Genomic DNA, 14,885 nt, shown 5'->3' with positions numbered 1-14,885 from the left:
TAAAAAGGAAAGTTATATACGCCTCATGAATGACAATACATTGCAATGAGTGGGATTATTATACAACAACTCGCACTTATATAGTGCCTTTAACATAGTAAAACATTCCAAGGCGCTTCACAGGAGTGTTATCAACAAAATGTGACACTGAGCCACGAGATATTAGGACAGGTAGCCAAAAGCTTAGTCAAAGATGTAGGTTTTAAGGAGCACCTTAAACGATGGCAGAGAGGTTTAGGGAGAGAATTCCAGAGCTTGGGGCCTATGCAGCTGTTATAATACAAAACATGCTATGTTTACCCACGTCACTGGGTTGGCTGTTTTCACTTAAAACAGAACAACTCCTAATAACATTCTGCTGTGTTTTCACCTTTCAGCATTTACTGGGCCTGTCTGCCTCACAGCATTCTGTTTCAAAAAAACGGTTATCTGTTTTATCTCCCTATCGCTTGAAAGGAATCAGAGATCTTCCAATACAGTGGGTGTGAGGTGTTTATCGATTTGCTACGATGGGCTAACAAATTGCTTGTTATTTACAATCTTTTGGGGGGAAACAACCTGCATCACTAGATTAACCTCCTTTCTTCCAGGAATTCTTTCCCCTCAGTGTGAATACACTTTGCTTTTTAAAAAAAAAAAGGTTTGTAACTAACCTAACCCACATTTATAAATTAATGTTTGTCAATGTTCTTAATAACCTAATGATTATACAGGAAACTTTGTGTTATCCGGAGGCTAAATACCCGGCAAGCTCGAGCCACCGGCAAAAATCAGGAGCTGTTTTTTTTCTTGTTGCTTTTTTCTCAACAGTCAAGCTCTGCAAGGTCTGTAGCTAAGCAACAGCTTCAGCTAGAGACGCTACAGAGACGCTTGCTGACTGTTTAGAAGCTGTTGCCAAGCAACAGGGTTTGTTGATTCACACGGAGCTGAAAATCTCCGTATGTTTCAACGTTAGCGCTGGAGTGTCCGGCAGTTTTGAGGGAACGGCAACAGCTCGGTGCCGGATAGCGCAAAGTTTCCTGTACTGTCCAAGATTGTAAAGTATAACTTGAGATTTGAATTTAGACAAAATACTGACAATTTACATCACTGAGCCATTTGTTAACTCTCTTACTCCATGTGAGCTTCTGCCCTGAAGAATGCTTTCAAACTTGTTAGGGATAATGCCACTCCCATCCTCAGGATTAATATGCAGGATTGTTAATTATCTACTTAGATAATAAAGATTTTTGAACGTTGGATAATTTTCTCAAGTTGTAGATAAACTGGATAACACATTTTGGGAACTTCAAATTAAAATCTCTAAGTATGACTTTAGTGGAGGACTAGCAATTAAACTTGGAATCAGTGTTTCCTCTAAGCTGTGCACGTGCGTGGCCATGCAATAAACTGTAAGGTGCCGCGCGCAGTGTTTTCAATCTGAAATACCGCGTATGCGCAGAAAATTTAACAGGACCGCGTGTTGAAATAAAACAGGTCGGGCACAACAAAGACAATGTAGAGGGAACATTGCTTGAAATAATTCCTTCAGTATGCTCATCCCTTTTACTACTTCCCACCCTTTCTCAAAAGAGTTGGAATTATCCTCTCGTGTGCCACCACTAGTATGTCAAATCTGACTATGTAATTCTGCCCATTTAACTTTTTTGTGCTTGCAGTCCACTCCTTTTATATAAAAAAAAATAGATGTTCGAGGGGAATCTGGCTATATTTAAGACACACCTGGTCACTTTTTTTCATTCCTTTTTCTACTTTTCTGTAAAGTTGATTTTGTGGGTTCAGCAGTCTTCCCTTGGAATAAATAGTAAGTTGCACATTTATTGATTTGACATTAGAAATGAGTTGTACAAGCATTGTCCAATATAGACAATTGAAATGATGCAAATTCTTTTAAAATTAGATTTTGGGTTGAGCAAAGAGTCTATTGATCACGAGAAGAAAGCCTATTCATTCTGTGGTACTGTGGAGTACATGGCGCCAGAGGTAGTCAACCGACGGGGTCACACTCAGAGTGCTGACTGGTGGTCTTTTGGTGTTCTAATGGTAAGCTTTTTTTAACACTAGTCTTATTTGCTGTATGGAAATGTGTTCTTGTAAATTATTCACTGTTCTCCCTCAAATGTGGAATACATTTGTTTTAATCCATTGTGGATTTTTTGGGAAACAATTTTCATTTACAAGTACTCAACATTAAGCTTATTTTCTGGAAACTATTTATTTTCTAGTTACTTCTCTGTTTCAAAGTTTGTGCATCATTTTTGTTGTGTTTTTATTAATTTCTCCATCAAATTTTTTGGTTGGTTGGTGTATGGCCTTGAAGTTGTCTTGATGTTTTCCTTTGGCACTGCTAGGGTTTCAAAATTATATATTTTATCAAGTGCTTCCAGGGTGTGGAGTGTGTCAATCCTATCCTCCAAGATATGGACTTGAACTAGCAGCACTCAATGCCCAGACTGCCTGGGAGATTGGAGCAGAAAGTTTCAATGGGATATGGATCGATTAAATGAGTGGGCAAAACTGTGGCAGATAGAGTTCAATGTGGGGACGTGTGAGGTCATGCACTTTGGATGCAAGAAAGATAGATCAGAAATGGTAAGCTAGGAACTGTAGAGAAGCGGAGAGATTCAGGGGTCCATGTACAGAAATCACTGAAGACTTGTGGTCAGTTACAAGAATATATTTTTTAAGGCTAATGGAATGTTGGCCTTTATCTCAAAGGGGCTAGAATACAAAGGGGTCGAAGTTATGATACAGCTCCATAAAGCACTGTTTTGACTGCATCTGGAATACTGTGTTCAGTTCTGGCCACCACACCACCTCAGGAAGGATATATTGGCCTTGGAGAGCTTGCAGCGCAGATTCAGGGCTTAAAGGGTTAAATCGAGGATGGGTTGCAAGATTGGGCTTCTAATTCCATCGCGTATAGAAGATTAAGGGATGATCTACTTGAGGTGATTAAGAGGATTAGATGATTTGATAGAGAAACTATTTTCTCTATTGGTTGAATCCAAAACTAGAGGCCATAACCTTTAATATTGGACCTAGGCTGTTCAGGGATGATGTCATGAAGCACTTCACACAAAGGGTAGTAGAAATCTGGAACTAGCTTCCCCAAAAAGCTGTTGAGGTTAGGTCAACTGAAAATTTCAAAACTGAGATTTATGATAGTTAAGGGTATTAAGGGATATGGAACCAAGGCAGGTAAATGGAGTCAAGATGCAGATCAACCATGATCTAATAGAATGGCGGAACAGGCTCGAGGGGCTGAATGGTCCACTCGTGTTCCTATGCTTTGTGCAGAAAACCCTTGGCCAATTTTTGCCAGTCACTATTCCAGCAGACACTGATGACCATTTTGAATTATCTGTCCCAAGCTGCCTTGAGCTCTCGTTAAATGTTCTAGGCAGATCTCCCTTGGCTGTTATTCTTCTGAGGTATTGATCTCTGTAAATCATGTTACAAGCTGTAGTTTGTAACCTGGAAAGGCTCTCTTCATGGTTCCTATAATTCTGATATCATCATCCTGTTTGAAGGTGTTAAGCTTTCTTGTGCTGATATTGTTTCATTCGATCAGGTTACTACACTAGGATGAAACTTTTGGTACTTCATTTTGGATTTCAGATGCAATTTCAAGGAATAAGGTGGTAGAGATCTGCCCTCTCCACACGCACATTATATGCGTCTCCTTCCTTAGAGATAGGAGGAATTAGATCTGTTTTCCGCCAATTGGAGCTTGGAGAATCATAGTTAGCAGATGATCTCTGATTTACATCTCCAGCAAGCAGATGGATCTTTTCATGGGAACTTGAGAGAGTGAGAAGAGTTTTGATGGCACTGAACCATTTTTGTTACTTAACTCATGCAGGATGTCTTCCCTTAGACTAGTGCCAGTGGCTAGCTACTTTGTTGGGATATAATGTGCTGCAGGTTTATTTTAAATGGAGTCTTGCACCTAAAGGAGTATTTTAAAGGAGCTATATCATGTAATTGAAATCACTGTTTACTTGTATCTAATTTGCTAGCCTAACCAGATCCTGTCTAAGGAGTGTATTTTTCTAAACTCTCAAATGCTGCTGCTTTTGAATTGGGGCATAGCTGGGATAATGCACCAAGTTTAACATAAAATAATTGATTTATAAAGTTTTTGTTTAAATAAAAGCTACTTTTAAAGATCACATTGGTCACGTATGTCAGGTTTATTTCTTCAATTATTCTTCAATTTATTAAAAAATGGTGCTGAGTAAAATTCTGACCGTACATTCTCATTCTCTCTCTAGTTTGAGATGCTTACAGGCACCTTGCCCTTTCAAGGGAAGGACAGAAAGGAAACTATGACTATGATCCTGAAGTAAGTAATAAATAATCAGTGTATTTGATTCAGTAAATGCTATAATTTTTTAATGCCAATAAAATTATTGTTCTCCAAAATGTTTTATTCTGCAAAGTTAGGTTTCTTACTGCTTGTATTTTTTCTTGCAGATCAAAATTAGGAATGCCACAATTTTTAAGTGCGGACTCACAAAGTCTATTGCGGATGCTTTTCAAACGCAACCCTGGAAACAGGCTAGGTATTTACGCTATTACTGCATGATAATTCAACAATGCACAGGCAGTCTAAGGTAATATCGTGATGTATATTTTTCAATGCAACTGTTTCCCTCAAATGGTGTAAAGCCATACTGTTGCATAGTGGTCACAATATGGGTAGTGCAAATTAAGACAAATTAATTCGGATGAAAAGTTAGCACACAGGTTTCATAGAATTATATAGCACAGAAGGAGGCGATGTGACCTATCGTGCCTATGCCGGCTCTCTGAAAGAGTTACCAATTAGTGCCACTCCCCTGCTCTTTCCCCACAGCCCTGCAAAATTTTCCTTTTTAAATAGAGATCCAATTCCCTATTTAATCTGCTTCCACCACCCTTTCATGCAATGTATTCCAGATCATAACTCGCTGTGTAAAAAAAAATTCTCATCTCTCCCCTGGCATTTTTGCCAGTTATTTTAAATCTGTCCTCTGGTTACTGACCCTCCTGCCAGTGGAAACAGTTTCTCCTTATTTACTCTTATCAGAACACTCTAACTGAAAAGGTGGTGGAAGCTGACTCTATAAATTTTAAATGGGTGAGGAACTTGCAGGGTTACAGACATAAAGCGGGGATGTGGGACGAAGCATGACTGCTCTGTCAAAGAACTAGCACAGGCACGGCAGGCCGAGTGGCCTCCTGTGCTGTAAGCTTCTATGATTCTATATCCGTGATGGTAGACATTGAGAATAAAGATCTTGCTCTTGCCTTCAAGCAACTAGCCTGATTTGAATACAACAATTTAGGGACCGGAATGACAGGAGGTTTCTCAGGCTGCTCTGGTTAGCAAAATTTACCAGTGACTCACTGCTAAACTGGTTGTGCATATTGCCACCTTCAATGGTCATGCTTTCTCTGAGGGCATGATACTGAACAAGAACGGCATGACTGGTAGGGATTCCTTAATTAAGGCATGATGGCATTAGTGTGACTTGGTGTTTAATATTGGTGAGGAAGGAAGAAAAATATTCTAATAGGAATTGCCCTTTGTTTCCTCATATAATTAACTTTTAGAATGAAAATTCTCCACTGCACTGTTTTCTTATGAAGGATTGGGGTGGGGCGTGGGGAGAAGGATCACAAATAAACAGCGCGCTTTTATTACATTGCCAGGAGCTGGTCCAGATGGTGTCGAAGAAATTAAGAGACATGGTTTCTTTTCCACTATCGATTGGAATGTAAGTATTATTGTGCAATTATTTTTTGAGCCACATTTTTTAGGCAGGATTTTAAAACATTTTTTTTCTTTTTATCATTTAATGAGAGAACATTTATTTTGTACACAATACATTTTTCCAAAATAAATCTTCTCGGTGCATGTACAGAATTGTTTTCTGATATTCACAGTAAGCCATCAGTGTTCCCTTTCAAAATGTAAAAAGGGAAGTCTTTCGGGAAGAAGCCTGTTCAAACTCTTAAATCGTAATCCAATTTTGGAATTTTGTTTTTTAGTTCCATTCTTCTGCAAAATTCCTCCTAAAGTTCATGTTGGCAAATATACATATATTTACTACTTGTTTCAGAAATTGTGCAGAAGAGAAATACAACCACCTTTCAAACCTGCAATTGGTAGACCAGAGGATACTATCTATTTTGATCCAGAGTTTACAGCAAAAACACCAAAAGGTAACTACAGTGAAAATTCATTGTAAAGCTAAGTACATAATCCTTAGCAACTTATTTCACTTTCAGTTCAACTTATGATGCACTGCTGCTTTGAAGCACACTCCATACTACATGACTGATCTGTGCGAAACTTAAACTGTTACTTTTTGTCCTATAGCTGTATTGATTTGCTTGTGATGTGGGGAGTTGGAGCCAACCAGCAATAGATGACCAACTCCTCCTATTGAAGATCCATTCCGTGCGATATAAACAGCTGCAGCATGTGAAACGTGTATTGATTTAATGCAATTTTAGTAGCATTTGTGTGAAAATGGTCCACATGAAGCCTATTGAGAATTATAATGTTGTGTTTAGATTCCCCTGGCATTCCACCCAGTGCCAATGCTCATCAGCTCTTTCGTGGATTCAGTTTTGTGGCTATTACCTCAGAGGAAGAACCCCAGCCCATGCAAACAGCAGTACATCCAGTTATACAGGTAAAAATCAAATAAATATACGTTTAATAAAAGTTTGCCACCGATGGTTCATTGAAAATTAATATCTTAACTCTCCAAGACATTAAGTTGTATTCTCCTTGCATACATATTGGGATATGAGACCATAAATCCTATTTCAGCCCTAATTGCTGCTCCACGTGAAATTCTTTGGGAACCACTTTGTGATAGAAATACTGTAGAACACTTTGTTTTATTATGTATTGTGTTATTGGCTTCTCTGCATCATGGTACAAATGCAGTGACGAAAACCGGTTCAATCACATAATAACCACTCCATCATTCTCCAACGCCTCTCCACTGTTGTCCAGCTGAGTGGGACTGCACTTGCCTAGTTCCATTCTTATCTATTTAATCGTAGCCAGAAAATCCCCTGCAATGGCTTCTCTTCCCGCATCGTTACGTCTGATCTCCCCTCCCCCCCCCCCCCCCCCCCCCCGGAACTATCCTTGGCCCCTCCTATTTCTCATCTACATGTTGCCCCTTGGCGACATCATCCGAAAACACAGCGTCAGTTTCCACATGTACGTTTATACAACACCCAGCTCTACCTCATCACTTCTCTTGACCCCTCCACGGTCTCTAAATTGTCAGACTGCTTGTCCGCCATCCAGTTCTGGACGAGGAAAAATTTTCTCCAATTAATTATTGGGAAGACCGATGCCATTGTTTCCGGTTCCTGCCATAAACTCCGTCCTCTAGCCACTGACTCCATCCCAGTCTGATGGAAGCTGTCTGAGGCTGAACCACACTTCACAATCTTGGTGTAATTTTTGACCCTGAAATGAGCGTCCAACCACATCAGCGGCATAACTAAGACCGCCTATTTCCACCTCTGTAACCTCGCCCGTCTCCGCCCTTGCCTCGGCTCATCCGCTGCTGAAATCCTCATCCATGCCTTTGTTGCCTCTAGACTTGACTATTCCAACGCACTCCTGGCTGGCCTCCCACGTTCTACCCTACGTAATCTTGAGGTTATCCAAAACTTGGCTTGCATCAACTCCCGTTCACCCATCACCCCTGTGCTCGCTGACCTATATTGGCACCCGGTTAAGCAATGCCTGGATTTCAAAATTCTCATCCTTGTTTTCAAATCCCTCCCTGGCTTCACCCCTCCCTATCTCTGTAATCTCCTCCATCCCCACAAACCCCCGAGATATCTGCACTCCTCTAATTCTGCACTCTTGAGCATCCCTAATTATAATCGCTCCACCATCGGTGGCCATGCCTTCTGTTGCCTAGGCCCTAAACTTTGGAATTCCCATTCTAAATGTCTCCACCTCACTACCTCTCTCCTCCTTTAATGTGCTCCTTAAAATCTACCTCTTTGACCAAGCTTTTGGTCATCTGCCCTAATTTCTCCTTATGTGGCTCCGTGTCATTTTTTGTGAAGTGTCTTGGGACGTTTTATTACGTTAAAGGCACTATATAAATATATGTTGCTTGTTTTGATATTCGCTGCAGAATATAGACACTGATCAGGTAACGGAGGGAGCGGCCAGGCTAATGAATTCAAATGCACGGGTTTTATTTGTATACATGTTTGATTGGCAGCGCCTTATATTTGAGGCATATTTAAATTTCCATTTGTCATTTAAAAACAATGATTTCTCTGCTTTTGCTTCAAAAAAAAAGGGCAGTTGCTCTGAAGCCATCAAAGATGGGCCAGAGAGAGACTCCATGGGTGTTAGCAACTAACCACATAAAGGTTAATAGTCAGGGAACATGTAACTACTGTAAATCTACAGTGTGTCTTCTGTTCACTTATCCATTGCCTGTTTAATCTGTTTTTATAGCCCAGGTCACAGTCCAGTGAAGTGTTTATTCTATCGCCTTTAAGGGTGATCATGAGAGCACAGGATACAGCCTGTAAGGCAAAACACAGTGAAGATGGTTTTCAATTCACGTTCAAGGCTTGATAAATTCTCTATCGGGCATTGAAAGCGAGAGTTTGCCTGAGACACTGAGCCTAAATAAAATATCTGGAGTAAAATCCCAAATGTATAATGCCCATTCTAAAACCAGAGAAGCTGCTCTTGTTAATACTTCTAATGGTATAATACTTGCTTTTATATAGCACCATATATCACATCAAGATGGCTGGAAGTGCTTTACACAATTAACTTTCAAGTATAGTGGCTGCAGGCAGTACTCTCTGCAAACTATGATTTGTCATTTACCCATACCATTAAACTTGATTAGGATTCCAATTTCAATAAAATGTAATGACCAATTTCTTGTACATCCTGCTGTGCAAGTTAGTTGTAAATGGCAAATTTAAATCTTTTTAAATTGGCCCATGGCCGAGTCCTGTAACTGGTGGTGTAAAATCATTTAAGGTGGCTTCAGTGTTTCTAAACTATGGAGAAAGTGCTGGCTGCTGCGCAGAGTTCTGTGCTCCCTGTACTCTCTAAGATTTCAGCTCACACACCAGTACTGAAAAGTTTGCAACATAATGGTACAAATGCTACTTGGGTGTCAAAATATTTTTATTGCAGTAATACGTACCCTTCAAATTATTGCAAGTAAAAAGCACTAAAAACGCATGGGACAGTCTCTTTTAACACATTCTATCAATATTTGGCATTTGACCCTTTTTTATTTTACTAATTTCACTGGTTAAACTTTCCCATTTTGTTGTGCCTTTACCATACTGCAGTTTTGCCTGACAATTGAAGCAACATTTTACCTGATCACGTCACTGGAGCAACAAGGTTTTTGAGTGATAACTGTCAGAAGCTGGAAGCAGACAATGAAATGCCAACAAAGTTCTCTTCATGGGAACTGGGAGATTAACTGTTAGCCATGTGGTAGCACTCTCGCTCTGAGTCAGAAGGTCGTGAGTTCAAGTCCCACTCTCGAGACTTCAGTACAAAATGTAGGCTGACACTTCAGTGCAATACTGAGGGAGTGCTGGACTGTTGGAAATGCCGTCTTTCAGATGAGACGCTAAACCGAGGCCCTGTCTGCCCTCTTGTAGATGAAAAAATTCCCATGGCACTATTTCGAAGAGGAGCCAGTTCCCCCTGCTGTCCTGGCCAATAATTATCCCTGAACCAATCATTGCTGTTTGTAGGGCCTTGCTGTGTGCAAATTGGCTGTCAACGTTTCCTAAATTACAACAGTGACTACACTTCAAAAGCGTGCCATTCTTAAGGTGCTCTACAAATGCAAGTCTGTATTCCTTTCTTTAAAAATGCACTGTACTTAATCATCTTTCACTTATTCCTCACGAAGATAATCCTAAAAATCTGAGACTGTCCGCTGTAGGACCTGCTTCTGCCTGCCCTTCCAATTCGTCCACATAATTTTAAGGACATAATCTTAAAATTAGAGCTGGGCCATTCAAGGGTGATGTCAGGAAGCACTTCTTCACACAAAGTGTAGTGGAACTTTGGGACTCTTCCACCCTCTTTCCACTCCCCCCACCCACCGGGGAAAAAAAAGCTGTCTGGGGGTCAATTGAAAATTTCAAAACCAAGATTGATAGATTTTTTGTTAGGCAAGGATATTAAGGGTTACGGAACCAAGGCAGGTAGATGGAGTTAAGATACAGCTCGGCCATGATCTAATTGAATGGTGGAACAGGCACAAGGGGCTGATCCACCTATGCCTGTTCCTATGTTCTCTAGACTATTGAAATTCTCTTCACCCCTTCATCATTTGCTGCTACAACAACTTGCATTTTATAAAGCATATTTCTTTTTTCTTTTAAATAGAGGTAAGTAAGGAAAACTGACAAATGCAGGGGGATTCACATGGCCAGAGTCAGTGGAACAGAGTATGTGGAAGATGACATAAGGCTGAAGAAGTTGAGCATGCTGTCCAACTGACCCATGTTAAAATGAACTGAACAATTCTAAAATAACTCCTGGCTCCTGCTCTTCAAATAATTTTTTTAAATCGCCCTAAACTTTCATAACAGTTTTACTTCACGATGCAGAAAGCAACATTTGTTGAAATAGGTTTGGTGACTGGCTTCTCTTTTTTTTGCAGTTGCACAGAACTAGTATTCAGTTTGTAGACAATTATGACCTGAAAGAGGACATTGGTGTGGGTTCTTACTCAATCTGCAAGCGATGTGTAAACAGATCTACTAATATGGATTATGCCGTCAAGGTAGGCACTTACTTGCATCAATTTACTATTTTTACAGTACAAGTGCGACTTAGGATGAATCCAATAGTAATTGACAACTGCAGACTGAAGACCACCTTTCAAGTAAACCTTGCTTTCAGGTGCCTGTTTCTAAACACAGTTGCTTTTCTATCTTCACAGCTATCAGCTGCATAGTTTAAAGGTTTGGATAAGTTAAATTTTATGGAGGTTGGAGGTTTTCAATTCCGGCTAGGAGAGCACTGGAGTAATCAAGTCCAGGGGATACAGTATGATGAAAGATTAGAGGAATGCAAGTTCTTGGGCTAGAAAGGAGAGTCTAAGAGGGGATCTCGGTGAAGTATGCATGTTAAATGATAGATAAGGAGCTTACTGAAGGTTAGTCAAGGCAGTCAGACAAGACCATGCATTTAAATTAGTGAAAGATTAAGTTAAAACTGATCCTAGAAAAATTCTTTACGAAAAGGATAAGTGTTTGGAATGTAACTTGTTGGATATCAAAATGAAGTTAGATGTTGGGCTGATTGAGTTGAAACATTTGAGGAGCAAGCTGATGGGCTTTTCTTGTCTTTGGCTTTTCTTTCACTCCCTTCGTGGCTATTTAACATGAGGAGCAGGCGGTGAAGTATGTCAGATTCCACTTTCTCATAATATTGCAAACAATACCAAGTTTATAAAGTATTAACAAGACTCTGGGAAATGTTCAATAAAAGGAGCAAAAAGAATTTAGCACAATCGCTGTCACTTTACTCAATAGAATAATGGAAATCTCCAGAAAATCAGTACGTATAAGAACTAGCTAATCTGCTTCATGTTGCTTCGCTGTGGAATCTCATCCCAAGTTCTCACTTGACATATTGCATGCCTGTTCTTTTTTAAGAATGTTTAAATGCAAGCAGTGCCATCTTCCAACCAGTTATGTGGTTCTCTGGATTATCTGGTTTCGGGAAGGGAGGAATCTGGTGTGCCAAATTGTTTTCTTTATTTAATACAGCCCCAGTCACGCAATTACATTACTGTTTCGCTGGTGTTTATAGGTTATGTATTTGTATATATTTAAATGCAAAATTGTGTAACTCTCAAAAGGTCACTACTGGCAAGAATATCCAAAGCAATTTTGTGCAAATCACATGCCACAAACCTGGAAATTGTTATTAACTGGTAAACCAGACATCAGAAAACGCATGCATAATCGTATACAGCAGTTTGATATTTGGTAATAAATTAGGTGTTGACGTATACACATTAATGCTTTCCTGCACAAAACAATGATTTTTGTGTTTATTTTGTAGATAATTGATAAAAGTAAGAGAGATCCTTCTGAGGAGATTGACATTCTGCTTCGCTACGGGCAGCATCCCAATATCATTACCTTGAAAGATGTAAGTGCAGATTTTTATTAAGTTCAGCCACACTGCCTTCTCTTAATTTTATGGGTTACTCTTGTTTATACTGCGTATTAGTATTGTCTGGTGACACTGAATAAGACTTTTTTCACCATCCAACGCTATTCCTTTTATTAAAAAGAAGTGTGCGGAAAGGGTATTTCTGTAAATTTTCAATAGCTCTGTATTGTACATCTCATGTTTTTCACTGTCATTTCTACAGGTTTATCATGATGGTAAATTTGTGTATCTAGTGACAGAACTCATGAAAGGGGGAGAATTGCTGGACAAGATTCTCAGGCAAAAGTTCTTCTCTGAGCGCGAAGCCAGTGCTGTACTGTACACCATAACAAAAACTATGGACTATCTGCATGCACAGGGGGTAAATATAATTTAAAATATTTCTAATGCTTTGATTCCTATCAGCAATAGAAAAAATATGTTCCTCCTCTCAAGCTTGCTACAACAACAATAACTTGTATTTATATAGCACCTTTTAACGTAGTAAAAATTCCCACGGCGATTCACAGGAGTGTTATCAGACACAAAAATTGACACCGAGCCACATAGGAAATTAGGGCAGATGTCCAAAAGCTTTTAAGGAGGTAGGCTTTAAGGAGCGTCTTAAAGGAGGAAAGAGAGGCGACGAGGATTAGGGAGGGGGTTCCAGAGCTTAAGGCCTAAGCAGCTGAAGGCACGGACACTGATGGTTGAGCGATTTATAATCGGGGATGCTCGAGGACAGAATTAGAGGAGCGCAGATATCTCATTACGGAGATAGGGAGGGGCGAGGCCATGGAGGGATTTGAAAACACGGATGAGAATTTTGAAATCAAGGCGTTGCTTAACCAGGAGCTAATGTAGGTCAGCGAGCACAAGGGTGATGGATGAACGGGACTTGGTGCAAGTTAGGACTTGGGCAGCCGAGTTTTGGATGACCTCAAGAATATGTAGGGTAGGATGTGGGAGGCCAGCCAGGAGTGCGTTGGAATAGTCAAGTCTAGAGGTAACAAATGCATGGATGAGGGTTTCAGCAGCAGATGAGCTGAGGCAAGAGCGGAGACGGGCGATGTTACGGAGGTGGAAATAGGTAGTCTTACTTATGCCACATATATGTGATCGGAAGCTCATTTCAGGGTCAAACATGACGCCAAGGTTGCCAACGGTCTGGTTCAACCTCAGACTGATGCTAGGGAGAGGGATAGAATCGGTGGCTAGGGAACGGAGTTTGTGGCGAGTCCCGAAGACAATGACTTCGGTCTTCCCAATATTTAATTGGAGAAAATTTCTGCTCATCGGTACTGGATGTCGGGCAAGCAGTCTGACAATTTAGAGCCCGTGGAGGGGTCGAGAAGTGGTGCTGTGGTAGAGCTGGGTGTTGTCAGCATACGTGTGGGAAGTGACGCCATGTTTTCGGATGATGTCACCAAGGGGCAGCATATAAATGAGAAATAGGAGGGGGCCAAGAATAGATCCTTGGGGGACCCCAGAACTAATGGTGCGGGAGCGGGAAGGGAAGCCATTGCGGGTGATTTTTCTGGCTGCGATTAGATAAGAATGGAGCCAGGCGAGTGCAGTTCTACCCAGCTGGACGATGGTGGCGAGGCGTTGGAGAATGGAGTGGTCAACTGTGTCAAACGCTGCAGACGGGTCAAGAAGGACCGGGAGGGATAATTTACCTTTGGCACAGTCACAAAGGAAACTAATGTAATATCATGGACAGACTTTGTTTTTAAAGTGTTAATTTTTAGGTTGAATATAATTTCAGGAAACAATTTTGTAGCTAAATTAACCCCTTTCTGAATTTAAACATGATTGACAGTAAAAAAAAAAAAAAAAAAGCCATTCCAGTGCATAGCTTTTATATTGATCAAGCTAAAATCCAAATGCCTGATGGTATGATTTTCATATGAGGTATTAAGTATTGCTGCTTGGAGATTCCAATTTTAATTTTTATTAGAATGTTCCTTCCTAAAGATGTGATTGACTATGTTGTTGAGACCACTAAAGTTGAACTTTTGTACAGATTTTATCAAGGTAATAAATCTCTACACGACATAAATTACTCATTCAACTATCTCGTACAAATGGAGAGGTTGTGCCATTCAGCCGGGGAACCATGGGGTTATTCTCAGTAACATACTGCAGCCATGTTAACCATGTCTTTCTCCAGGCCTACTGTATATTGAGCTCTGAATAAACACACCTCAGATTTTCTTCCACTGGCAGCAGTTAAGAATGGCTCTCTCACATTTTAATTTTGGTCTGAGATTTTACTAGCGTTCAAAGTTGTCTCTATTAAACGTCTACAGTCAAAATTTTGTGAAATGTTTTAAGCTATTGTATAATAATTGTCTTCTGGGTTCGCACATTTTATGACCGGCTTGGTCAATAAGTAGTCAGCTGGTGATGTCCTGTTGATTGGATCATTTATTTAATTCAATATTGACGTCAGTTGATGCCAGCACCTAGATCCAAGAAGGAACATCTTGCTATAGGTCCTTTCCAGTGACTGACTATATCTCCCAATGTTGCTTGATTTTTTTTTTTTTTTTATATAAGAGGTGCAAAGCCCATTCCAAACTAACTTGCTGGAAAATGATCTTCGAAAATGCAATGTCAGCACTTGAAACTCCATACAGAGAGCCCTTGGAACCCAACTCAAGTGCAGTTTCCA

At 40.2% G+C, this 14,885-nt stretch overlaps 1 protein-coding gene across 4 annotated transcripts in view; it reads left to right on the top strand.

Moving 5' to 3' along the window:
- The window catches only part of LOC147107378 (ribosomal protein S6 kinase alpha-3), a 101,242-nt gene that overhangs the window by 66,410 nt on the left and 19,947 nt on the right, over positions 1-14,885 (top strand). For all 4 annotated transcript variants that reach the window (XM_086006356.1, XM_086006355.1, XM_086006358.1 and 1 more), the window contains exons 10-18: positions 1,901-2,043; positions 4,278-4,348; positions 4,480-4,568; positions 5,701-5,765; positions 6,111-6,213; positions 6,568-6,689; positions 10,704-10,826; positions 12,116-12,205; positions 12,432-12,590. In XM_086006356.1, coding sequence (XP_085862482.1) covers positions 1,901-2,043; positions 4,278-4,348; positions 4,480-4,568; positions 5,701-5,765; positions 6,111-6,213; positions 6,568-6,689; positions 10,704-10,826; positions 12,116-12,205; positions 12,432-12,590 — 965 coding nt within the window. The remainder of the gene's footprint in view (positions 1-1,900; positions 2,044-4,277; positions 4,349-4,479; positions 4,569-5,700; positions 5,766-6,110; positions 6,214-6,567; positions 6,690-10,703; positions 10,827-12,115; positions 12,206-12,431; positions 12,591-14,885) is intronic.

Source organism: Somniosus microcephalus, chromosome 14, assembly GCF_052327205.1.
Source record: "Somniosus microcephalus isolate GS21.2 chromosome 14, FLI_Smic_1.0, whole genome shotgun sequence".
Taxonomy (NCBI): domain Eukaryota; kingdom Metazoa; phylum Chordata; class Chondrichthyes; order Squaliformes; family Somniosidae; genus Somniosus; species Somniosus microcephalus.
The sequence above is the reverse complement of the archived record's forward strand: the minus strand, read 5'-3'. Positions and strand labels throughout refer to the sequence as shown.